This window comes from Hydra vulgaris, chromosome 14 (genome assembly GCF_038396675.1).
Source record: "Hydra vulgaris chromosome 14, alternate assembly HydraT2T_AEP".
In the NCBI taxonomy this organism is placed as follows: Eukaryota; Metazoa; Cnidaria; class Hydrozoa; order Anthoathecata; family Hydridae; genus Hydra; species Hydra vulgaris.
The window spans coordinates 38,318,563-38,346,556 of NC_088933.1; the positions used below are offsets into that span (position 1 = coordinate 38,318,563).

General features: G+C 26.7%; 2 protein-coding genes across 2 annotated transcripts; both read right to left on the bottom strand.

Annotated features, from left to right (window-relative positions):
- Positions 1-925: 925 nt before the first annotated feature.
- Positions 926-26,197, bottom strand: LOC136090543 (CXXC-type zinc finger protein 1-like). The gene is made up of 8 exons (XM_065817320.1): positions 25,975-26,197; positions 25,779-25,882; positions 19,329-19,492; positions 19,069-19,146; positions 18,709-18,795; positions 11,524-11,586; positions 10,751-10,852; positions 926-1,193 (listed from the first exon to the last, which is right to left on the bottom strand). Exons 1-8 carry the CDS (start codon positions 25,977-25,979, stop codon positions 948-950), a joined length of 849 nt encoding a protein of 282 aa, XP_065673392.1. The 5' UTR covers positions 25,980-26,197; the 3' UTR covers positions 926-947.
- On the bottom strand, positions 21,088-23,870 carry LOC136090492 (uncharacterized). Its single transcript, XM_065817192.1, has 3 exons — positions 23,576-23,870; positions 21,708-23,393; positions 21,088-21,662 (listed from the first exon to the last, which is right to left on the bottom strand). Exons 1-3 carry the CDS (start codon positions 23,637-23,639, stop codon positions 21,088-21,090), a joined length of 2,325 nt encoding a protein of 774 aa, XP_065673264.1. The 5' UTR covers positions 23,640-23,870.
- Positions 26,198-27,994: the final 1,797 nt, after the last annotated feature.

Consider the following 27,994-nt stretch of genomic DNA (forward strand, 5'->3'; position numbering starts at 1 on the left):
TATTATTATTATCATTATTTTGATTTATTTATAAAACAATTTAATGTTTTATTTTTGGTCAAAAACTAAAGAAAATAAATAAATCGATTTCTCATAAAATTCATAATTTTTTTGATAATTCCCATGAAAGAAAAATGCAAAAAAAAGATAGTATAAGCATTGAGGAAAAAATCATTTACTAAACACATCAAGATCTCACATCAACAATTATATTATATTATATTTTATATATATATATATATATATATATATATATATATATATATATATATATATATATATATATATATATATATATATATATATATATATATATGTATATATATATATATATATATATATATAATATTATAATAATTAATCCTCAAACAGTTGACAAGCAACTATTATTATATAAATTGGTGTATATTTGTTGGTATATAAACTGGTGTATACAAATAGTATAATGACCTTACCAAGTCAGAGCATATCACAACTTTGGACACATATTGACTTTAGGGGCTCACAAAAGAGCTGGTTGTTTTGCTCTCAGGAGTTTATTATTTGCCCTATAGGGATAAACATGTCCATAATTTTGATACATTTGTTTATACTTTTATTGCTATGGTAAAATATATATTTCCATATCATAACTAGTGCGTTATTTTTAATCATATCAACATTATTTAAAATTCAGATTTGACCAAATAAAATTTTTACTTTAAAAAAAAAAAAATTCTGCATTGAGTAAAAAAAAAATTATATAAAATAAACAGAAACCAAGCCCCTAAAATAGGTAAACTTTTGAATAACATTTTCTTTGGGTGCATCTGATGACATTTTTTATTGACATTGACATTTAAAAAAATGATAAAATATTTTCAAATTAAATCTAGTAATATAATCAATTTAAATAGAAATGAAACATTTAAAATAAAAATCCGCATTCAAAATAAATCTAACTGTATTTAAGATAAGTCTAACCGTATTTGCAGCTGAATACCACACTCACTGCTGCAATACTTTGAAGAATTACGAGCTGAGTTCACACAGCCTGGACCCAAGCATTGTTGAGGAGTTATAACTTCTTGTTCTTTCCTAGATGATCGAGTTGTTCTACTTGTTGCGAGCTTGTCATGGTAAGGTATAGTTTCCCTTTTAAAATTTGTTACATTTTCATATTTAGCAGGTTCTGAGTAGCGCTCACTGTAACTCTAAAAAATTAAAGCAACACTTTTCTCACTTTAATCTGCATTAAAAAACTGTTATTAAGAACCATTATTATATGTTTATAGAACCAATGACATATTCACACAATATAAATTGAAGACAAATTGATACAAAAAACTTGAAACAATATTTGTGGCAAAATGTAGTTTGAGCAACATAGTTAATCAAAGAAATAAAAGAAACACAATGTATGAATATGGATCATTATGACAACATTAACAAACACTATTCTCAACAATAAATTATTGCAAATAATTAGAAAGTAATAAAAAAATCTCAGAAAGTAGCAGTGCAACAAAGTACTCAGCAACATACATACATACATACATACATACATACATACATACATACATACATACATACATACATATATACATACATGCACACATATATGTGTATATACAGTATTGGACAAAACATTTGCAACCAACATCGAACAATGCTAAAAAGTGTTCCTAATTTTTCATGTCTTAAAAACGAAACGAACTATACTACCACAGCAAACAGTTCAGGAGTCTCGAGTCATAGCATGCCATGACATGAGCAATCAGCTGACAGGTGACAGCACACAGGCAGAATTTCGTTGACAAGTGCCATTTTGCAGCGGACAAAACAAGTGCAACTTTTTTGGTTTGTTTCTTTTTCTCAAGTCTGGTCTGTGTCAAAGTTTTTTAATAACTAAAGGAAGTATCCAGAAATTTGCAGAAGTTCCCAGAAGTATGCAGAAGCTTCCAGAAGTTTCCAAAAGAAGCATCTGGAAGCATCCAGTAGCATCCAGAAATATCCAGAAACATTCAGACGCATCCAGAAGCTTCCAGAAGCATCGAAAAGAAGCATCTAGAATCTTCCAGACCCGGTTCACACAGGTTCATTTTACTATATAAGATACACGTAAATCGACATGTAATTCAGTCAGTATATGGAAGTCAATCAGTCAGTATTATCAAGACAGTTTATCGAAGTGAGTTTTATCAAAGTGTTTTATCGAAGAACATCAATACAAGAAGTGAAATACAACAAGTGTTTCATTACATCAATACAGTCCACATCCAACCAAGACGTTATGTTTCACAGAGCATTATTGTATCATCACAAGGTAAAAGTAACACGGTGAGCCTTGAGAAGCATGATTATTTATTTTTATTATTTTTATGACTTCAAGTGCAAAAATGGCTCCCGACAGTCTTGGATTTGAACTAAGAAAGAAAATTATTGGCGATTACGTAAGTGGAATGTCACAAAAAGTATTTGTGATAAATATCGCGTGAAAAAATGGACTGTATCAAGACTATGTTCCTATGACTAAGAATGACATCATTCTACGGGGAAGTTGGCAGCAGATAACAAAGGTGGAAGACCGCATTCCACCACTTCTAGAGAGGATTCTATGATTGTCAGATCCGTCAAGAAGGATCCCTGGATATCATCAGTCGAGATACAAAAGCAATTAGAGCTGCCTGTATCGGACCGAACAATCAGACTACGTGCTGTTGAAGCCGGATTGTTTTCTCGACGCCCTGCAAAGAAACCACTGATTTCACTAAAAAACCAGAAGAAAAGACTCCTGTTTGCTACATCTCATATTGACTGGAATGTGCAGAAATGGCAAACTGTCCTGTTCAGTGATGAATCGAAGTTCAACATCATTGGGAGCGATGGCATTTGCCGTGTACGTCGACCGGCCGGAAAACGTCTCGATTTATGTTACTGCCATAAGACCGTGAAGCATGGTGGAGGCAATGTAATGGTCTGGGGGTGTTTTTCTGCTAACGGTCTAGGTCCAATACATCGAAACGATGGAATAATGGACCGTTTAATGTATAAAAATATCCTGAAAGATGTTATGTTACCTCATGCTCAATGGAATATGCCAATAAAATGGGTTTTTCAGCAAGACAACGATCCAAAACACACTGCAAAAGTAGTCAAACAGTGGTTTCAAGACAACCACCTATCGGTGATGGATTGGCCGCCTCAATCTCCGGATCTTAACCCTATCGAGAACCTGTGAGAGATCGTCAATCGCAGAATTAATCGTGAGGGTGTTCAGAATAAGAATCAACTGTTTGAACAAATCCAAAAAGCCTGGGCAGCGATTCCATAAAGTTTCATTGATCACCTGATCGAATCTATGCCTCAAAGATGCAAGGCTGTGATCGACAACAAAGGATTCGCCACGAAATATTGATAGCGAAATACTGCTTGGTCAACACTTTGTCAAGTTGCACTTGTTTTGTCCAGAAGGAAATCAACTTTTTTTAATACTTTTGATTAATTTATTAATTTTCGTGTACAAATAATAAACTTTGTGATGAATAAAACTTGAAGAACTTTGTCTCTAAACAGTTACATAGTTATTTCTCTAAATTGAAAAAATGCAGCACTTTTATATAAAGAAACTAAATTAGCATTATTTGATTGCACTCGTTTTGTCCGATACTGTATATACATATATATATATATTTTTTTTAACTACAACTCAGGTTGACCATTGTACTACAACTCAACCACTTGTTTGTTGGTATGTCATCCAATTTGTATGACAACTAAACCACTTGTTTTGCTTGTCATACCAACTATGCAGAATTTCTAATTGAATAAAGATGAACTACCATAGTACTCATCAAAATGCTTGGAGTTTTTTTAACAAAGAAGGCAAGGTTTTAAAATCCACACCAAAATCTTGAAAGTTATATACTATGCACCTTCAGTTTGTTAACTATTTTACCAATCATCAAGTTAAGTATGGAACATTCACTTTATTGTCTGGTAATTCTGAAAATATTGTTTATTTTATATATGAAATAGGCGGTGCTTGTTAAAGGAGAAACTAACAGTGAAAGCTTAAATTAAATAAGTGTTTTTCTACTACCTTTTTACTAAAATTCTTTTAAACCATCTTTTTGAGTTTCAATATAAGTAGATTCAATAAGTCTTTCTTCATTTTTTAGTCCATCTCATGCTTCCTGAAATTCTTGCATGTTCTTCACAGATATTCCTCTATTTTTGATCAAATTTCTTACTTTGCTTTTCAATGTGGCTCTAAAACCATCAACTACTTATTTTCTCTTGTGTGATGAAATGCATAACAAACTTGCTTTTGAATTGACAGCAAGCATTGTTGGATTAGAAGCTTATATTGATTAGTGTTTCCTGAAATGTTTTAACAATATCTTCCAAAATTGGAGCGACAAGAAGTTTGTCATGTTTACTAACATCTCATAATGATGTGTAAGCCAAATAAAATCTGGAAGTGACGGATAAATTACCTTCAAGAAAAAATGAAGAGAGCCTTTTTTTTCAACCTTTTGGATCTAAATGTACTGATTGGCTTAAATGGTTTTGCTTGATTTTTTTGGAGGTTGACAATTTTTGGCCAACCTCAAACACTTTTAGGTCAACAGTTAGGTTGGCATTCGGCAATGCCAACCTAACTGTTGACCTAAAAGTGTGTTGACTAATTCCGAGGGTTGTATATATCTATATCTATATCTATATCTATACCTATATCTATATCTATATATATATATATATATATATATATATATATATATATATATATATATATATATATATATATATATATATATATATATATATATATATATGAGGGTGTCCTTTAAATCAAATAAATCTCATTCTATAGGGGCTTATATTATATAATAAATATTAAATGATAAAAAAATTGTGTACATTAAAATTACATTTACTATAGATTTTTTTAAACATTAAAGGCATAAAAGTTTAAAAAAAAGCTTAAAAACTTTTATTAAGTTATTGTTATCATTATTTTTATTATCATTAAAGTCGAAATAAATATAAAGTAAAGCAAAACTGTTATGAAAAAATATTCGTTTTGATTTTTGGTTTCCTTAACATAAAATAAAATAGCAAGCTAAAGATTAAATTCTCATTCAAAAATTAGGTTTGCATAATTACTACAATAACTTATTAGGTTTTTAACTTATTATTTATTAAATTTTTACTTTCGTTTATTTATTATTAAAAACAGTTATTATTATATCTTATTATTATATCTTAAATATTATAACTTATATATTATATCTTATATATGTTATATCTTATATATTATATCTTATTATTATATCTTATTATCATATATAATTGTCAACATGCAAAAGTTAACTTTGAAAGAAAATATTTTAAAACGTTCTATCTTTAAAAACAAAAAAATTTCATACATTCCATTGTCTTTAAAAAAGGTTTTGGAATAAATTTTAATTCATTTTTTTAAATCTTATTTTAAGTTAGTGACCAAATGGTTTAGAATGTAAAAGTTTTAAATGTTAATTAAATCAAGGAATCTAATTACTTTTAATTCCATTTTATTTTTCTGAAGAAAAAATGAACTAGCTAAAATAAATTAAAAGTTTTGTTATTTCTACTCTGGCTTAAGTTTAGGGTTAAAGGAGGCTGGCTGAGAAATTATTAGGTACAATAGGTACAATTAGGTACAGCCAAAATACCTAAAAATGAAAATAAAAAATGAAAAAAACCTCAAAAGTCAAAATTTACATCTGCTACTTTTTATTATACGAGAAACCAGAAAATTATAATACAATACAATACAATATAATACAAATATATTATTACTATTCAGAGCAATAGCTCCTATAGAATGAGATTTATTTGATTTAAAGGACACCCTCATATATATATATATATATATATATATATATATATATATATATATATATATATATATATATATATATATATATATATATATGTATATATATACACAACCCTCGGAATTAGTCAACATACTTTTAGGACAACAGTTAGGTTGGCGAATGCCGAATATATTGCTCTGAATAGTATTTATTTATAAGTTTCTGGTATAATAAAAAGTAGTAGATGTAAATTTTGACTTTTGGGGCACATTTTCATTTTTAGGTATTTTGGCTGTATTGTACCTAATAATTTAATTGTACCTATTGTACCTAATAATTTCTCAGCCAGCCCCTTTAACCCTAAACCTAAGCCAGAGTAGAAATAAAAAAACTTTTAATTTATTTTAGCTGGTTCATTTTTTCTTCAGAAAAATAAAATGAAATTAAAAGTAATTAGATTCCTTGATTCAATTAACATTTAAAACTTTTACATTCAAAACCATTTGGTCACTAACTTGAAATAAGATTTAAAAAAATGAATTAAAATTTATTACAAAACCTTTTTTTTTTTATAAAGACAATGGAATGTATAGAATTTTTTTTTTTTTAAAGATAGAGCGTTTTAAAATATTTTCTTTAAAAATTAACTTTTGCATTTAAATAAATAGCAAATAGTAGACCTTAGATTCTTTTATTTTTTTTAAACTATGTCTGGAGTACAAAGCAATTAGTGCTTAAAGTTGCCTAATACCAATGATTGCTAGCAAATACTTAAAAAACTTTTGCCTATCTGAACACTAAACAACGTTTAGTGTTAAGGTTGTCAAAAGTTTACATATTATTTTTTGACATTTTTATCCGAGAACTTATTATCTTTTTATTTCCGTAAATTGTGCGACAATTAAATATGATAATAAGATATAATAATAAGATATAATATATAAGATATAACATATAAGATATAATATATAGGATATAATAATAAGATATAATAATAACTGTTTTTAATAATAAATAAACAAAAGTAAAAGTTTAATAAATAAATAATAAGTTAAAAACCTAATACGTAATTGTAGTAATTATGCAAACCTAATTTTTGAATGAGAATTTAATCTTTAGCTTGCTATTTTATTTTATGTTAAGGAAACCAAAAATCAAAACGAATATTTTTTCATAACAGTTTTGCTTTACTTTATATTTATTTCGACTTTAATGATAATAAAAATAATGATAACAATAACTTAATAAAAGTTTTTAAGCTTTTTTTTAAACTTTTATGCCTTTAATGTTTAAAAAAATCTATAGTAAATGTAATTTAAAGTACACAATTTTATTATCATTTAATATTTATTATATAATATAATAAAAAAACTATTGTTACTTTTGATTTATTTGAAACGAACTCTTAAAAAAAAATCTAATAGATAACTTAACTATTTTGATTTCTTTACTTCCCATAAAAAAACTTCGAGTTATCCAAAGAAATTCGCTGAAAGGGGACAGAAAATTGGTTTGACTACCTTTAACTACCAACTATTTCTGTCAAAAATAAAAACAATACCATGCCGGTATATTCCATTACACAGACTAGCTTAAAATGTTGATTTTATTATTGCTTTATTATTTGTTATTATTTATTATTGTTTATTAATTTACTTATTATTTATTATTGTTTCTTATAATTTGTTTCTCTAATTGGTATTTCTATTAAAATACTTAGGGATGTTTTTAAAGAAATGTCTGCCGAATATTTCAGCTACCAAAATTATTTTTATACCACTTAGCCGGAATATTACGGATTTATATTGCAGAACTGTAACAGCTTTATTTTATTATGTTTTCAAAAATAACATTCAATAAAAAAGTTTACTCTTTGTAAAATGTGATAAATTACATTAAAAAGATGTGATAAATTACTTAGTTTGGATTGTGACAATGATGACAATGACAATGGAAAAGATATCGATGGTTCTTACAATAAGATTGAATTAAATATTAGCAATTTTAATGAAGATTGTAATAATGTTGAAGACATTGAAATAAATATTGACAATTTTGATGAAGATTGTGCTATTGTAGATGTAGACAACAAAAATATCAAAGAAATGGAAGTTGAAAGTCCTTTAGATTATCATATAGTAAATAAAAAACAAGTCATCAACCTAAGGACTTGTCCCAACTTAATAAACAGTACATGGAAGCCTACAAATGGTGAATTACCAACACTACATCAGATCCTGGATACATGTATCACTTCAGAATTTATACAAGAAAACAAAGTCTAACTGATGCTATTGATATTAAACTACCAGAATGTTCAAACTTTAAAAATACTGAAAACATTGTTGTATACATGATGTTGCCACTTCTGAATAAAAGTTATATTTGGATGGATAATTGGTATTCTTTATGTTTATTCCACTTTCTGCACCACTATGGAACAATAGCATGTGTAACAATTTGATCAAATCGCGTTCCACTAGTTGTAAAAAATGCAAAAATCTGACTAATGAAATTGCTGCATTTTGCTTTGGCCCACTTCTATGTTTGAAGTACAAAGATAAAAAAGATTTTTATATGCTTAGTAGTCAACGTGATGAAACTATATCTCCAGTAAAAAGACATAGAGGAAGACCTACACTCTCAGTAAACACAAAACCAAGATGTATCGCAGAGTATGATTATAATATGGGTTCAGTTGACAAACACGATCAAATGTTTAAACCTAATTCAAATGCCAAAAAAAGTATGAAATGGTATAATAAATTAACATTTCATTTGCTGCATATTGCCTTGTTAAATAGGTACATCTTATACAAGAAAAACTATGCCAACACTAAACTCTTTAAGTTTCAACATGATGTTGCTGCATCTTTGGTATTTAATGATAACAATTCAATCGATTTTATAAAAAAAAGATAAAACGGGGATGCTCCATCAAGACTTAAAGAGAGACATTTTCCTGACGCATTAGTTCCTACTGCAACTTGAAAAAGCCACAGGCAAGATGTCGTGTATGTTTTAAGAAAGATATTCGATGGGATGTCAAGACCATTTGTCCTTTATGTCCAGGCAAACCAGGTCTTAGTGCATAAACATGTTTTAAATTATGGCATACTGAAATAGAGTATCGAGATAAAATAGAAAACAACTGGCTTTTTATACTAATAACAAACACCCTGAAGCAGTGTTTTCATACTATGTAAAACTTTTAACTGTAAAAATTGTGTTCTATTTATAAACTGTAAATATTTAAGAAATAAAATGTTTCAAGTTAGTTGTTATTATTTAGTAGAACTAATTAAGTCCAAATAACTATGTAACTTTATGATATTATTTTAATAAAAAATACTAAATGTTTTTTCTTATTTTATTATATTTGTGGCTGCAACCTTTTTTTTACATAAAATTAAAACTATCATGTTATTTAGCTAAAAAAAGAAGATTTAAATGCAGTATATTATTTAACTACGTAAAATGAAATGCCTTTTTTAAAATAGTTTTTGCATTCCAGTTATTAATAATAGTTATTAAAATATTCGTAAACAAACATCTGAAAATTTTAATTAATTTTATGGAAAATTTAACCAGAAATTTTAACGGTAAGCTATTTATAAATTTTATGTTTTTAATTTATAAATTTTTTTCAAATTTCAAAACTTTTAAATGTTATGTTAATGCAATTTTCAAGTGAAAGTAAAAATGTAAACATAAGTTAGATATTTGCATACACTTTTTTTTGACAGTTTCTTATAAAAAAAAAGTGTTACAACTCTTTCTCGTTATTAACTCCGGTGTAATGGCTGCCACGAGCTGTCGTTACACAAATGAGCAACGACAGCAGCAGCAACAGCATTGAATTTAGTACTAATATATAACAGATTATGAAAAATAATAAATAAATTGTAATATACAACAAGTATATCAAAACTTTTATTTTGTATCTTTAACAGTATTTACTAGTATTTTAATTACTATGAGTACTAGTATTAGTATAAAGTAGAATCTAGTAAAAAGTGCATTTCATGTATAATACATATTAAACTATATTGAAAACAAGTTTGTCAAAAGCTCAATTCATTCAAAGCAAAAAAAAATTCATTGATATAGTCAACTGTTGAGTCAAGGATTGAATTAAGCGATTACAAAATGCAAAAATCTGGAAAAACATCTTGTCTTCAAAATTTTAGTTTATGCAAAACTGTGTTCTTTGTTTTCAAGGGGCAAATCAACTTAAATTTGTTATAAAAAATAAAAGAATAAACTTACAACTGCAAAAGTAATAGCACTTTAGTAACTAACTGCTTTATAAAAGTAATAACGCTATAATAGTTTACTTTTACAACACACTTATAACTTTGATAATTCATTCTTTGTTAATTTTAAAATCAACCAATAAAAATTTTTTATTGGTTGACTTTAAAATTAACACGCTTTTTTACGGACTTTTAGCAATATTTTTTAAAATGCTAAACTTTTTGTAAAGTTGTTTAAGCGTATTTGTAAAAGTTATTTAAAGTTGAAGTTTTTAATAATATTTGAATATCCACTTTATATTTTCTAGATGCTTTTCTACTTTGATTAAAGTTTGGAAATACTAATATTGTTTTAACAAAAAAAGAACTTTGAAAGTTATAACTTATAACTTTCAAAGTTCTTTTTTTGTAACTTATAAGTGCTTTATAAAAGTAATAACACTATTATAGTTTTATTACTTTTATAATGGTAGAGCGTTTACTTTTTTAATCGTAAGTTTATTATTTTGTTTTCTTTTTTATAACTTTTTCGCAAACAAACTTATAATAATTTGCTCCTTGAAAACAAAGCACATGGCTTTGCATAAGCTAAAATTTTGAAAACCAGATATTTTTCATAAAAGGTTCAGTTGATTTAATAGTAATAAATACATCATCTGTTTCTTGCTCATTTGCCTCTTGCTCCAATACAGGTGACAATGTGGGATAGTTTGTTAATAATTTTCCAGTAGATGTAGTGAGTGATGTATTAAGCTGAGAAAAAAAAAATTTAATTAAATAAACAACAGAACAAGAACACGAGGATATGCTGTAAGCGTTCTATATTTAATTTTGTTAGTTTAATTATATTCTAACTATAATATTATATAAACTTTGATTTTAAGAACTTTTGTTTTATGTAATATCTAGTGTTGTTAGATGAACTTAATAATAAAAAATCTAATAACTTAGATGATATAACTTCGACTAAATCTGACTATGTTATGATCGACTTGTTGTTTATCTTTAATGTAATAATTAATAGTTAATAATAACTAATAATAGAAATCAATAAATAAGATAAAAAAAAAAAAAAACTGAAATGTCAAATGTTGTAGAAAACAAATATAATAAATAGTGAAACTTTTTAGTTCCAATGATATAAATATGTATTAAATCAAAAAATACTATAAATTATGGCAATAGGAGCAAATTAATAAGTAATACAAACCACAACAATAACAAATTAATAATTAACTTAAATGACAATTTTAATGAAAAGAGAAAAATTCTTAAAAAACACTTAAAAAAAAAAGAAATCAAAAACAATTAAACTTTAACTATGATTGATTAATGATGATTTATTTGATGCTGATGATATGATTGATGATAATGATATGATTGATTAATGATTAAATGCTTATAAAAGAATTATAAAATCTTACAGAATCTGAGCTGTCTGATAAATCTTTGGATCTTCTTTTTTTTTCTCTATGAACTTGGTCATTCTTTTAAAAGAAATATATTTTTAATACTAACAACTACCTAACAATTATTATGTGAAATATATGATATATATCAACCTTCGGAATTAAGAGAAATGAGGTCAGCAATAGAATACCGACCTCAAACTCTTAGAGATTGGCAAAAAAAATTTGACACAAAGGGGTTACCATAAAATATAGAAACCAGGTAAGCAATTTTTTGTCGAACTCAAAAACTTTTAATTTGGCAGTTTCGCATTGATGAATACCAATCCTAATACTGAAGGTTGATATAAATATGTATATTAACCCTCAGAATATTTTAGGTATATATATATAAACCCTCAAATGCTTTAGGTTGCAAAAAATCGCCAAACTCATTTCTATGTTTTATGGTCAAACCTTTGCTTCACATTTTTTCTGACCTGATGCCGACCTCACACAGATTAAGGTCAGAAAAAAATTGCCAACCTTATTTTTCCAAATTCCAAGGACTGTGTGTGTGTATATATATATATATATATATATATATATATATATATATGTATATGTATATGTATATATTTGTATATATATAAATATATATATAAATGTATATAAATATATATATATATGCATATATATATACATATATATATATATATATATATATATATATATATATATATATATATATATATATATATATATATAATATATATATATATATATATATATATATATATATATATATATATATATATATATATATATATATATATATACATATATATATATATACATATATATATATATATACATATATACATATACATTAGGGCAAACCAAAAAAAAAAATTTTTGGTCGCGCTTTAAAAACCTATTCTATACATAAAAATAAGCAAAAATATGAATTTTCATTGTTCTATCTCAATTCTAGGTGCCAGAAGATGAAATCAAGATATTACGAAAATACGCAAAGTATGATGAAATTACATGAAGGATGGCAAAATAACAAGATTGCACCATTTTGTGTTTAGTTTAAGATTACAATCACTACATGACATATCTATTATAAACTGTTAATAATTTTTTATAGCTTAATAGTTAAAAATAGTTAAAATAACATTAACTTTTTCAAAAGAAATGGGTCCAAAAAAGAAGAAAAATGTCCATGTAAGTGAAAGTGTCAGACGACCATTATATCTGTTAACTAACCCAATTTCACAGCTACCAAATACACAGCTTCCAACCAATGGTAGTATTTTAAGATATTATCAATATTTAATTTCAAGTAAAAAGAAAAGATTTATTAAAACACAAATTAACATGGCCTGTAAGAAGCAAAAAGGAAGAAGGAACTTGGTGTGCAAAAGTAAGACATAACTGTAAAACATAAACATTTTTATTCCTAGATTAAAGAGGACTAAATAATTATTTTTTCAGGTGCAATAAATGTTAAATAAATAAAATATTTTTTAAAAATCTAAATTAGGTAGAGATTTTTGTGACCTTGAGACGCAATCAGACTGCTTGATTAGACAAATAGTCAACATTTGGACCAAAGCAGGATTTCAAGCATACATCATTTCAGAATATTCAATTCTTGACAAACTTCAAGCTCTACACAAGAAGTATCAACTTTTGAAAAAACGTGTTACCCTGAAAGATACCAAAGATACTAGAGAAAATATTAAGAATGAACTCATTTCAACAATGGAACAGTTGTTTGACATAGGCAAAGATAACTTAGAGCAACTGATGAGAAGTGACAAAATAACACCAAGAACACAAGCTGCTATTGAAGAAGACCTAAATTTCTATCTAGACCAGCAAACAGACAGGTAAGAGTATCAATTATATTGTAGCCTTTTTGTAAATTTCTCTATATTAATCAAATTGTTAGTAGCGCAGCTACTTTATGTAGGGCTTTCAGTCTGTCTGTCTTTCAGCTATCCATCTGTCTGTCCATCAGAGTAAGTTATTGCATTCTAATGTTATACATTTTTGTTTTAGGAAGTGGTTTATTTCTAAGCCAGATAAAGAGCTAGCTACCATCATTGAGAAACGACTAGAAAGGTATAAATGACAAGAACAAATGAGAATGAAGTACCTAGAGGAGAAAGAAAGATGTAAATCAGCTCCCCCACCACTTGATGAAAGTGATGAAAACTTGACGCCAACTAAGAAAAGGTAAAACAAGTGTCATAATTACTTTAAAACTGTTAAAAAACTTACTTCTTAAAAATGAAATCCTAACTTATTTATGTAAATATTTTAGATACAAGTCTGGTCCAGCCAATTTGGATATGTTTGACTCAACTTTGACAGATCCAGATTTTGCTGTAGAAGAAGACTCATTCGAAGGTAGTGATGATGACTTTGAATATGGTGCTGCTCATAATAAAACCCCAAAAGTCTTACCTAAAGGCTCAATGAAAGTAAATAAAAGATTACAAGAGAAGAATTGATGGCAGTAACTACACCTATTTGTGCTAGAGGGTTAATCAGCATTGAATTACAAACCTGGCTGTTGTCGTCTGTTGTTAATTATCTGGGAGGAGATGTTAATCAGATGGGCATTTCTAAATCTAGTATTTCAAGAGAAAGAGCGAAAGTAATTGAACATCAAGGTAATTTTTAAAGGGACTCCTAAAGAAAAAGTCTTTTATGCCAACTTTTTGCCAGTCAAAATTAAGTTTTTTTTTTCAAATCAAAAAGTTTTTCTTCAGATGCCATATTTCTTATCCCTGATTTTCTAATGTAAGTCTATTATAAATGAAAGTTATGATTAAAATCTTACTATACCTTTAAAGAGTGGAATATTTACCTAAAAATAAACCATCATAACAATAATATATTGTGTTAAAAATGATCTTTATTTAGGCAATACCATCAGAGAAAAATACAGAGAGACAATGGCTGGAAAACATCTTGTTCTCCACTTTGATGGCAAGCTGTTAAAACATTTAGATGAAAATACCTTGCAATCTGTTGTAAGAGATAGAGTTGCTGTCAGTGTTACTAGTCCTGAATTTGAGAATAAAAACGATCTCTTACTTGGTGTTTTACCTGCAGAGTCTGGCAAAGCTGTTGATGAAACAGAAATTATTCACAACTTACTTGAGTCCTTTGAAATATGCAATGAAATTTTCGCAATTGTTGCAGATACTACCAATGTTAACACAGGAGCCCATGGAGGAATTATAACCAGGTTGTGCTATATTTTGGGAAAACCTGTTCTCTGGCTGTTATGCAGACATCACATGTTTGAAATAGCAATACATAAGGCAATTGTAATTGTCCTTGGACCTACTGCTGCACCAGATAGACAGTTCTATAAAGATTTCAAGAAGGACTGGGAAGTATATCACGCCATAATTCAAAAAGCTAACCTGTCTGAGTTTAAGAAATTTGATGAGAAGAAGCTGGAAGTTGGATCTGAACTTCATAAACTTTACCTGGAAGCTCAGGAATATCTGAAGTTTGCTCTTAATCACGAAGTGTTTCCAAGAGATGATTATAATCATCTAGTTAAGTATGCTGCTTTTTATTTAAATGTCTCATCACCAAAGCTGAATGGTTTTAAAATTTATCAACCAGGAGCCAATCACAATGCTCGTTTCATGGCTGACAGTCTTTACAATTTAGCTATTGTTATGACATCAGGTATAATAAATTTTCTGCCTAAAGATCAGTTACCTCACCTGGAAAAGTCAGCTTTTATATGTGCAGTTTTTTATGCTCCATGGTATTTACATTCATACAAAGCAGAATATGCTGTTAAGAATGATTTCCTGTCATTCAAGTCAGCTTATGTTATACAACAAGAGTTTGATGTCAAAATTGGCAATGCTTTTCTGAAATTTTTTCAGCAGCACTCTTGGTACCTTGCCCCAAAGGTTGCTGTGTTAATACTGGCAGATCCAGATTTTGAAGAGAAGCTTGCAGTTCTAGACAAGCTGTTAAACTTTGAGGTACCAGATATCAACACTATTCCCAATGGTAAACCTGATGCTGTCCTAGTTTTACCAACCTCTGAGGTAACAGAGTTGATTACAGAGGAAAGTTGGGCTCTTTTCATTGTTCTAGGCATACAGGACGAAATTCCTACCTGGAAAACAGGTTTAGCTGCTGGAAAGCTGGAGGAAAATGATTCCTATATATCATTTTGTGAGTTTGTAAAATCTCTAAATGTTACAAATGACCCAGCAGAGCGGAATATCAATCTTATACAAAGATATACCAGTAGCACATTAAAGGAGGACAAAAAACAAGATACACTGCTAGTTGTCAGAGAGCACAGGGCATTAATATCATTAGAAGCTGACCAAAGTGCACTGGCCAAATTGTAAAATATCTGTTATAGTAACAATATTAGATTTTAAACTAAAAAATACCTTTCCTAACTTTTTTATTTCTTCATTTTCAAAAAAAATATTTTTTTTCAGAAAAAAACAACGATTTCTCGTATTTGCGTAAAAACCTAAAATCATCTTCCAGCACTAAATATGGTCCTAGAGAGTTCAAATTTGGTTTATATACTTCTTTTTATGTATAGAACAGGTATTTATACCGCGACCTTTCATTTTCTGAAAATCGTGATATTTTGGCATGGCCTAATATACATATACATATACATATACATATATATATATATATATATACATATACACACACACACACACAGATATATATATATATATATATATATATATATATATATATATATATATATATATATATATATATATATATATATATATATATATATATATATATATTTAAACAACTTTAAAAAGTATTCTATGCAATTGAGTGCTCAATGTTCTTAAAAGAACAGAGCAATTATATATAAGTAGAAAATCACTTAATAAAATTTTTTTCCATTTAAGACAGTGTTTCATCAACAAAGACTCATCAGAAATGCATTTCTGATGAATCTTGATGAAACACAGTGTTAAATGGAAAAATTTTTTGTTAAGTGATTTTCTACTAATATATATACATATATATATATATATATATATATATATATATATATATATATATATATATATATATATATATATATATATATACACATATATATATATACATATATATATATATATATATATATATATATATATATATATATATATATATATATATATATATATATATATATATATATATATATATATATATATATATATATATATATATATATATATATATATATATATATATATATAGATTTGAAGATCAAGGAGCTGTAAGTGATCTGCCACGTTCTGAAAGACCTAAAGCTGTATGTACGGATGAAAACAAAGAAAGGATTCATGAAAATCTTGAAGAAAATCCAACAACTTCCACCCGAAGACGATCATTGAAACTTGGAATTTCTCGAACATCTTCAAGAAGGGTTATGAAAAGTCTAAATTTTTAATGTTTTTAAGGTTTTAATGGAAGAATTATTTCTCGATTTGGTGATGTCAATCTCTTTCTTCTGATCTCACTAGCCCAGACTTTTTCTTGTGGGTATATCTAAAGGAAAAGGTTTATGCCAACAAGTTGCAATCTTTAATGGAGCTAAAGGAAAACATCACTAGAGAAATAAGAGAAATAACCCAGAAACTTTGGAAAAGGTTATGGCAGAGGTAATCAAAATAGCTGCAATTTGTGAAGCAGAAAACGGAAGGCATATGCAGGATGTTATTTTTCACACTTAACGATAAAGTTTCTAAAGCTTACTAAAAGTAAATTTGCGATAAGAATAAAATTAAATTTGTGATAAAAAATCAATTTCCATTGCCTTGACTTTATGATACTAAAATTTCATGCATATAACTGTTAAAATAAAAAAGTTATTTAAAATTGAAATGGTTCAATTACTTTTGGCCCACCCTGTATATATATATACATATATATATATATATACATATATATATATATATATATATATATATATATATATATATATATATATATATATATATATATATATATATGTATATGTATATGTATATATATATATATATATATATATATATATATATATATATATATATATATATATATATATATATATATATATATATATATATATATATATATATATATATATGTATGTATGTATGGGCAATTATATATGCGGTAGTGGTGTAGTGGTAAAGCGGTAATATGCGGTAGTGGTGTAGTGGTAAAGCGCTCCCTTCATAAGCAAGAGGTTCCGAGTTCGATTCCCACCATGTCCCTGGTAGTACCGCGCTCAACTTGTTTCCGTGCAGCGGCCTTGGCCACACACACATATATGTATATATATATATATATATATAATATATATATATATATATATATATATATATATATATATATATATATATATATATATACACACACACACACACAGCATTATATATATATATATATATATATAAATACACAACAGCAACTTAAAACTCAACTACAGATTATGTGGTCCCTGAAGAACCTGGTGTTCCTACAAAACTAGTTTGTGGCCATCAAGTCTATAGAAAAATAAAGAATAGAAAAGGTCAAAGCTATTTAGCAGTATATATACTAGTGTTTTAAATACTTTAGTTGCAACCGGCAATTCTAGGAAATGAAGTATCTTCAACTTTGAAAGTTGCATTATCAGATGCTAATGCCATGCAATTGTTTTATTAATTTTTTAAACTGCTTCAAATAAGCTAATAATAAATATAAACATATAAATTTATCAACTAATTGCACAAATTGTTCTAATTGTTATTCTTTTGAAGTTTTGGATACTGCTTTTGGATAAATTTTGGATACTCCAACCAAACATAAATTAAAGGTAAAAAAATTATCTATTTAACTGATTCTTAAAATGATTGGTTATTTACAAAGTCATTTTTGTAATCTTTTTTTTTTTTGGTTTATAATGTATATTTTTGTCTGTTAAAATTTATTGTAAAGTCTTCAAAGTTTTTTTTGCTTTATTTTTTCTATTATACTTTTATTAACAAAACTCATTTATCTTCATCTATTACTTGTTGCAATTTTTTTTCATTTATGTTTTTTTTCTCCCAATACAATTATCATCAGCAGCATGATTGTTCCAGCATTCTTGTTTCCATGCTTCCATGGGTTGGACATGTATTATAAGTACACTATAAAACTTAATATGTAGATACTTACTTTTTTCCTCACTTGGGAAAGAAACAAACATTGTTTTGCTCTACATTTCTGCCTCAGTTTACCAGGTCCACCAAATTTTTTCATATCCTAAAATCTCCAAAATTAATAAATAATTAAATAAACAATTTATAAAATAAACAATGCAGTAGACTATTGTTAGAACACTTAGCTCACAACCAAGAGGTTTAAAATCCATCTCTCTAGAAATACTGTACATAATAAAGCCTTCTCTAACAAGGTTCATGGTTTAAAGTATAATCATCTTTATTTAAAGTAAAATAGAGAGAAAGTTGTGACTCACTTAAAAATAATAAAACTACTTAATTAAAAATACTAAACAATAAGTTATATATAAGTTACCGCACAAAAATCACACTGCCCACAATCCATTTCATTTGTGCATGATGCACATACTCCACATGTTCGGTTCTTTCGCCGCTATCAAAATAAAAGAATGTAAAAATAGAAACAACAAAAAATTTGCTAACTTTCATTTTGCATTCTTCTGTTTTCATTAAATGCAAAATGCAATGAGAAATAAAAGAAAATACTGAAATTTTTTCAAAAAAATAGCAATAATTAAACCTGACTTTATAAAACACTAGTATAAAATGACTTACTAAAGTATCACTATTCTTTCTTTTTCGTTTAAAATCTTTATCCTCTAACTTACTAACATCATCAAATTTCTCATCATAATTTTCTATTTTCTTTTTCTTTTGGCTTTCTTTTCTTTCTTCTATCAGTTTATCTTTAAAAACGATTTGCAAACCTTCATAACTATCTTTAAAAATTAAATGCAAAATATTATTGCAAATATAGAATAATATTTATAACAAATACCAAAATAAGAATACTTGTAATAACATAGTATAATTTATAATTAACATAAGATAAACATAACAATATCAAATAAAAATTGAATTTACTATTTTTTAACACAATAATAAAGTTTATTATTTCATCAGAAATTTTATACTAATCTTATTTGGTCATAAAAAGTTGATGAATATAATGTTTGTTTTTTTTGAATGTTTTTAGTACATTGATTTTTAAGTTATTTAATTGATTTTTAAAAGTTTTAAAATAATCATATATTAAGTTCTTTGATACGAAACATACTTTAAATATATAATAGCAACAAGCAAATGCTTTTATTTTATTGTGATTTTTAAAAGTTTTTTCCACATGCTTAACAGATAAGGGTTGCAAGCTTGTATGGCAAACTCCGAATGTGATCTAATTTATGCAGTATAAAGTTTTTTCAAATGTCAGTGTCTTGATACAAACATATATTTAAGAATTCTGACTTCTATTAGCTTTGTTTGCTGCAATGTTGCACGGCTGAGCATATTTAAGATTCTCAGAGATTAGAATTTCAAGATCTCTTTCAGAAACCGTGACTTCTAAAACTTTGATTTTGTGCTTAAAGCAACCAAATTTTATTTTCCAGAGTTAAGATACATAATCTTTTTACATTTTTTATCATTAGCAAAGTTTGCCTCAATTTGATAATCTCATCAAGAATGAATTGTAAACTATGTCTTCATCATTCTTGATAACTTTCATGTTTTAAGCTTTTACAACAGTCTAACATGTATTACTTTATTGAATTTCTTTACAAATTCAAGAAAAATTTAGTTGACTGGTTTCTTTTTTGATTTTACTGTGAGTCAAAAAGTTAATCTTTTCTCAAAGATTTGTGACACAGTCTTTAATGAAATTAAAACCACATTAAATTTTGAAAAGCTATTTCTTATTTGGGCAATTCCACATCAAATCACCCAGTCCATTGAACCATGTGTTTTCCTTTTGTGTTATATTTTGACACATTATTCCTAATTATAAAAAAATATTGCATGCAAAATTTCAGCTAAAAAAGTTTAGCGGTTGACAAGATATTGCAATTTTAATACTGACCTGGTTTCCCAAAATGACCCGGTTTTCATAACACTCTGAAAAAACATTTTCCTTAAAATAATAAGAAATAAAAATGACAAAAACATGAAAATGAACATATATAATGTTTTTTTGATGCTGAATTCAATAAATGTACTTAAAATGCTCAAATATAAAAAGAACATGCATAAAAATTAATAAAACAACTAGTTTCTTTAAACCAACTTTGGGGCCCAATATCTCATAACACCCCCATCAAAAAAATTTTTTTTTTGCTGTTAATATTTTCAGCTGTTTATAATGTTACTAGGCACAAAAAATCTAACTGGAAAAACAACTAAAACATACGGAACTTTAACTTCAAAGATGTATTACTTTTTCAAGAAATTCCCAAAAAATATTTGTAAATAAAATAAAGTTAATCGTAATTTAAAAAGGTACTTAAATATACAAGATTTGTAAAGGTATCAAAGATGAAAGTTATTTTGACTGTGTTTGTAATAGTTTACAACATTGCTCCCATTTTACTTGTACTTCCTCTATTTCAGCATTTTCAAACACATAGTTTCTACCAGAACCAGAGCAAGCTTGTGGAACAGATAGTTTTTTCAATATGTTGGTGTTTGGAATAAAACAGTAGTCGTCTCTTTCAGGCCAGTTAAAACAGATTGATGGACCATTTGGATGAAGAAACTTAACTTTAGCATCAACTTCTTCTAAGTTGGTTTTAGTTACAATGCCGATCCACCACTTATCATCACAGACTACAGCGACATAACAACCTAAAGTGACAGTATCAAGTTGAGATATGTCTTGTTTCTTTTTAAGATTGTGGATTGTTGTATAATTAGTGTCTGTACTACACCTCTTTGCCCCAACCATGTTATCTCCAAGATGTATAAATTGATGAAAGCTACGAGTACCAGGTAGAGTTGTTACACCAGTGTACCTTTCTTTTTGCTCTTCACGTTGCAACTGTAAGTCCAATCCCTTTATGTAAATGAAGTTAACAACTTTGAATTTATCAATGCAAAATTCATACATAGCTTCTTTTGCTATGTATCATATTTGTATTATCAATACAAAATTCATACATAAACTTTCTTTTGCTGATAATCTTTTTACAGTACCACCAATCCCATCGCATGGTGACTTTCCGTGGGACGTGGCAAAAAAGTTCCATTCAATTTTAAGGCAAAATTCGCTCTCTAGTTGACATAGATTGTAAAAGCTTTTACAACTTTTGTACTGTCCTGCGCAACCATCAGTGAATAAGTGTAATTTAGACAGATTGGAAAATTTTATGTTTAATATTGGTATGATTGGTTGGAATATTTTGTTCACATAAGTTACATCATGTATAATGTCATCTGATATAAAACAGTAAGAAATATGTTTCAGTTCACCTTTATCATCTTTATAGTATATGACTAATGGATGTAAAGAACATTGTTGGGTGTTCCAATGATAGCTCTGTATTTCATCTTGGACAACAAAAGCATAACTTTCAGCAAAGTTGCCAATAATGATAATGTTTGATTGATCCATATATTGTTTCAGTTGGTTAAGGTACTGTGATTGAGAGTGAGCAATAAAAGAATGAGCTTGTAGCTTTTCAAAACAAGATGCTAATAGTTCAACAAACGTTGGAACATCAGCTGTTAAACTTAATAGTGTTGCACGGTCAGTAGTTTGCCATTGCTTGTAGTGTATCTCAAAATCATCTTCGTATTCTCCAAAAATCTCATACAAATATTTGGTGAGGGGTTCTTTACCAGGACAATCATCACACTGTGCAAGCATGCATTCTTTGTTTTCTACTGAGCAAACGGTTTTTGAAAGTAAGTACTTATACTTTAGTCCAATATTTAAAGCATCTACTAGCAATATGGCATTTTGGTGATAAGAACAAACACAAACAGAATGTGTACCACTTGCACCTGGCAAAATGCACCACTTTGGTCTAAGTGAAGCAAATTTTGAGTAACTTATTTGTATTTCTGGATTGTTTTCTTTGTATAATAAATATAGTTCCTTTAAATTACACAAAAGCAGTTTTTTTTGTTTATGGACGTTCTTTTGAATGCTAACATAATCTTTTTTTCCAGGCATAGTTCTACATAAATCACTTGAATCATAAAAAAGTTTAACAGAATCTTCTATTTCTTTTTGTAAGACTTTCCCTTTATACAAAGGTGAGATAGCCAACAATCCTTTTTTATTAAAAAGTTGTCTAGCCTTTTTTGCTTGGTATTCTGTAACTGCAAAGTTATTTTGTACTTCTAATATTGACCAACTTGGGGGTGCCAGTGTTAGAAGTTGAACAATAGTTCTTTTGTCAGAATATAGAATTTTTTCTTTTATCAAGCTCATAATTTCATCAAAGTTTTCAGCCTTCTTTTTAATGTCATTTGGTTCATAACACAGTTTTAAGGGAACATTGAATTGACTTTCAGTTTTTCTAGTAAGGTTACTTACCATTTCGTTGATGCGCACAACTTTTCGCTTTCCTTCTGAGAGTATATGTTTTGATGACTTTGAATGAGATTTTAGAGGAGATATATTAAAATTTTCAAGTTCTTCATTGATCTCCTGTCTTTTTGATTTGAATGATGATATTAGAAAATCTTCATCTTGTTCACCCTGACTTTGCTTCTCTTCTTTAAGATCTGCTTTTTTGGCAATCTTTTGCTTACAGGGTTTGCAAAGTTTCTTCCCAGGAGCAATATTTAAGCTACTTCTCATCATGTCTTGTGACTCATTTATCGTAACTACTCTAAGATTTTCTAAAAGTAATTGAATTGTATATATAATTGCATATAGCTTTATGTATTTTGTATATAGTATAATTGTATGTATAGTTGTATATAGCTTATCTGCACAATTGTTTAAAACATTGTTTATGTTTTGGAAAACACAAATTAAAAAAATATATATATTAAAATACTTAAATTCCACTTTTACTTACTTGTAATTTTCTTTGTATGTTTTTTGAATGGATCACAGCATGCTTTCTGCCATATAGGATACATTTTTAAATAATTTGTAGCATGTTTTTCACATAATGTTGTTAAGTTTGATAGTTCAATGTTACAGCGTAATGATATAGCTATTTTTTCTTCGTTGCTTAAAGTTCCAATAACATCTTGTTGGCCTTTGTTGTCATTAACCCAATAGAACACATCTTATAATAAACTACTTTGTATAAATGTATTTCCTAAAAAAAAGAGAATTCTCCTACTTAAATAAAAGAATTTTCCTACTTAATTTTTAGTAAAAAAAAAAATTTAATATAGAAATAATTCAAACCTTTTCACAATCCCACTGTTGTATAATTTTTTACACTGATAGATATTGTTAATTTTCTTTATAGATATATTTATATATATATACAATTTATATATATATCAAATTGTTAATTTGTTAAAATTTAAATAAAATTTACGAATGCTGTTTTTTAACTGAACTTTTTATAAACTAGTTATTATAAACTTTTACAAAAGTTGTCAAAATTTTAAAAACAAATGCACATCCATATCACACTAATTCAGTTTTTATATAAAACAAAACAGGATGTTTTTTTCAGTTGTTAAGTTCAAATAACTAAGTTATCATATAATTAAGACTTCCTTAAATATAACAAAATTGTTTGTTCTTTTTAAGGAGTCTTTTAACTAAATATAATACTTTACAGAATTCTATTTAAAAGTTTTTTAAAATAGCTTATTGAAAATTTGATACATCTTTAAAATAAAGTTACGTATGTTTCAGTCGTTTTTCCAGTTAGATTTTTTGTGCCTAGTAAGATTATAAACAGCTGAAAATATTAACAGCAAAAAAAAATTTTTTTTGATGGGGGTGTTTTGAGATATTGGGCCCCAAAGTTGTTTTATTAATTTTTAAGCATGTTCCTTTTATATTTTAGCATTTTAAGTACATTTATTGAATTCAGCATCAAAAAAACATATATGTGTATTTTCATGTTTTTGCCATTTTTATTTCTTATTATTTTAAGAAAAAAGTTTTTTCAGAGTGTTATGAAAACCGGGTCATTTTAGGAAACCAGGTCAGTATTAAAATTGCAGCATCTTGTCAACTTGGATCTATTCTTTTCAAGTTTGCAATTGCATACCAGACCTTTTCCCATTCTAATGAGCTTTATTAAATTGTCTGTGATCCAGGGTTTCTTTTTTTTTATTGGCAGTTGATGGGATGCCTTTGGAATAAACTTATGGCACGCTTTATTGTAGAGGTTAGACCATATGGAATAAAATTCTTAAACATCGCAATCGATAAATCTAGCTTGCCAATTATTTATCTTGATTATAAAGGAACTTTTTGCTGTTAAAACTATTTTGATTACTACAGCCTAAATTATACCAACTAAGAGATAAATGTCATTGTATCAAGACAGAGTCATATCAAAACTTTGTTTATCTTACCTTTTGATTCTGATATAATTAGATCGGATGTGTTGTTTAAATTTCCATCACTTTTTTTAAAATTTTGACACCTAAAATTCTGGTAGAGGTAGTTGTTATAGAGAGCTCTTTAAAAAGTAGGAGACTTGATAAATGGTATAGAAATATGTATAGGATATATATAGCATATGAGAAGACAAGAAACTATATATGAGCATCTGAGCTAAATAGTAAGATACTGTGTTTGAATAAGCATTTCAGGTACATTTTACTTATATAATTTAATATATAAGTAAAATGTATATGGTATATTTTATAATTTCAAATTATTTCTTTTAGTATGTAGAAATTAATTGAAGGTTAAAAACAGATTTGGATTACTATTTTTGTTTACTGCAAGCTGTGATTTTGTTTACAACTGCACCTACATTTGCTTAATTAAGAAACTTAATGTTGTCCTTATTAGAATACCTTATTAATTAGAACAATATTTTGCCAATGAAAAACTGGAATTAAAAATTAAATTAAATTCTAAACTTTTTTGAACTTTAGTTCATTATTTTAAAGCCTTTTAAATTGAAACCAAATTTCAATGATAAATGAATAAAAAATGAATGAATAAAAGAAAAAGAAATGAATAAAATTTGAATAATAAATTGAATAAAAAAATAAATAAATAAAAACTAAAAAATAAATTTTATTTTTTAGTTCTTCATAAATGTACTTTGAAAACTAAATAAAAATATTTACCGAGACACTGTTGACAGTACCACTCTTCAATCTTTCTTGCAGCTCTTTTGTTTTCAATATTTACACAATCTCCATGAAGCCATTCCATACATTTATCACATGCACTATTATTAAAGTCAAAATTTGAAACATATAAAAAATTAAAAACAAAATAATATAAAAACTTTACTAACAAAAATAAATTTGTTTTGCATACATCATAAATCTGTCTATGTCTGAACTTCGACATATGCAAAACAGTTTAGTGTCTTTCTCATTTTCAGTTTTACCAACATCACTTTCTTTTTCAATATCTTGCTCTTCTTCTATATGATTGCTCGATTCCACTTCTTGTGAAAATTCATCAAAATTCAAGTTTTAATAGGCCATTAACCCAAATGACACCAGAATTAAAATCTTATTATAAAAGTTTATAATCTAAAAAAGTCAGATGTCAGACATGTTATTTAAACACGCATTTATACATACATATGTATTTACATATAAATAACATAAGACAATATTGTTTCATCCTTTAGGACTAATATATATATATATATATATATATATATATATATATATATATATATATATATATATATATATATATATATATATATATATATATATATTTATATACATATGGCAGAAGCTAGATTTGCCAGAATCGTTGAAAAATTCTGGCCAAAACAAGATTTATATTTATGTAGTTATTACCTTCAAAATTGAAAGTGATAACTACACAAATATAAATCTTGTTTTGCACCTCAGCACTGAGACTACATAATATATATTTACAACCTATAGTATATACATACATATATATATATATATATATATATATATATATATATATATATATATATATATATATATATATATATATATATATATATATATATATATATATATATATATATATATATGAGTATATATATATATATATATATATATATATATATATATATATATATATATATATATATATATATATATATTTATACTTTTATTTATACTAATTACTGAACTAGGCATCCTATACTTTTTAACTATTTAAATGTTAAGAAACATTAAAAATGAAACTACTGAAAGAGGCAGGTAACATTTTTTGTGAAAAAAGAGCTTGTTTGTTGCCCAAAACTAGATAGCAACTCTTTTTGCTCCACAATATTCCTAAACTTTTATAAATCTTGACATAAGTGATTACTGCAAATAAAATTAGACAAAGCAACAGTTAGGCGTTCTAAAATAATTTTATTTTCTTGTTTGCTGCACTTTTGTGTAGAGACTTGCTCAAAGTGGTGACTTTTTAATATAAACATAAAAATATTTATTGGCTTTAATACATACATCGACTGTCTTATAGCCTGCTGCTACAAGGGAGTATTGCTACATCGACTATCTTATAGCCTGCTTCTACAAGGAAGTGCTGCTACATTGACTGAGAATTTAGCATTGGGCAGCAATCTTTTTTCTTTTATTATTTCAATTAAAATTTCTAATGTTTAAATACTCTCCACTAAAGAGAGCGCAACAAGCGAAAAAATAAAAATTTTTTAGAGCGCTAAACTGTAGCTTCAGCTAAAATTACATTGTATTTGTTAAGAATTTTGTTAATTAAGAATTTTACACCTAGGTTTACCCATAGTTCTTCATTGCCCTGTAGGACAATAATTTTTTGATTTAATTTACAGTCTGTGTCACATGTCTTAAATAAAATAAAAAATAAATTCTGGCATTCCGGCCTGATATATTATTTCGGAACCAAAAAAACGGAACCGGAATGACCTAAAAGTCACAAACTCCGGCCAGAATTCCGGTACATCCATAATATATATATATATATATATATATATATATATATATATATATATATATATATATATATATATATATATATATATATATATATACATACATACATATATATATATGTGAGTGTGTTTGTGTATTTATGTATGTATATATATATATATATATATATATATATATATATATAATATATATATATATATATATATATATATATATATATATATATATATATATATATATATATATATATATATATATATATAAATATATATATATATATATATATATATATATATATATATATATATATATATATATATATATATATATATATATATATATATATATATATATAACCCTCGGAATTAGGAAAAATGAAGTCAGCATCCGATTGGTGAAAAAAATTTGATTCAAAGGTCTTA

What these genes read in the sequence shown, in the direction of transcription:
- LOC136090543 (XM_065817320.1), bottom strand. An exon ending in TATCAGACAGCTCAGATTCT is followed by an intron (nt 10,853 to 11,523) that starts GTAAGATTTTAT and finishes TTTTTTTCTCAG; the next exon opens with CTTAATACATCACTCACTAC. An exon ending in ATGAGCAAGAAACAGATGAT is followed by an intron (nt 1,194 to 10,750) that starts GTATTTATTACT and finishes TTAATTTTTTAG; the next exon opens with AGTTACAGTGAGCGCTACTC.
- LOC136090492 (XM_065817192.1), bottom strand. Translation starts at nt 23,639, where the DNA reads ATGTATCCTATATGGCAGAAAGCATGCTGTGATCCATTCAAAAAACAT. An exon ending in ACATACAAAGAAAATTACAA is followed by an intron (nt 23,394 to 23,575) that starts GTAAGTAAAAGT and finishes AATTACTTTTAG; the next exon opens with AAAATCTTAGAGTAGTTACG. An exon ending in AAGATTATCAGCAAAAGAAA is followed by an intron (nt 21,663 to 21,707) that starts GTTTATGTATGA and finishes TATGATACATAG; the next exon opens with CAAAAGAAGCTATGTATGAA.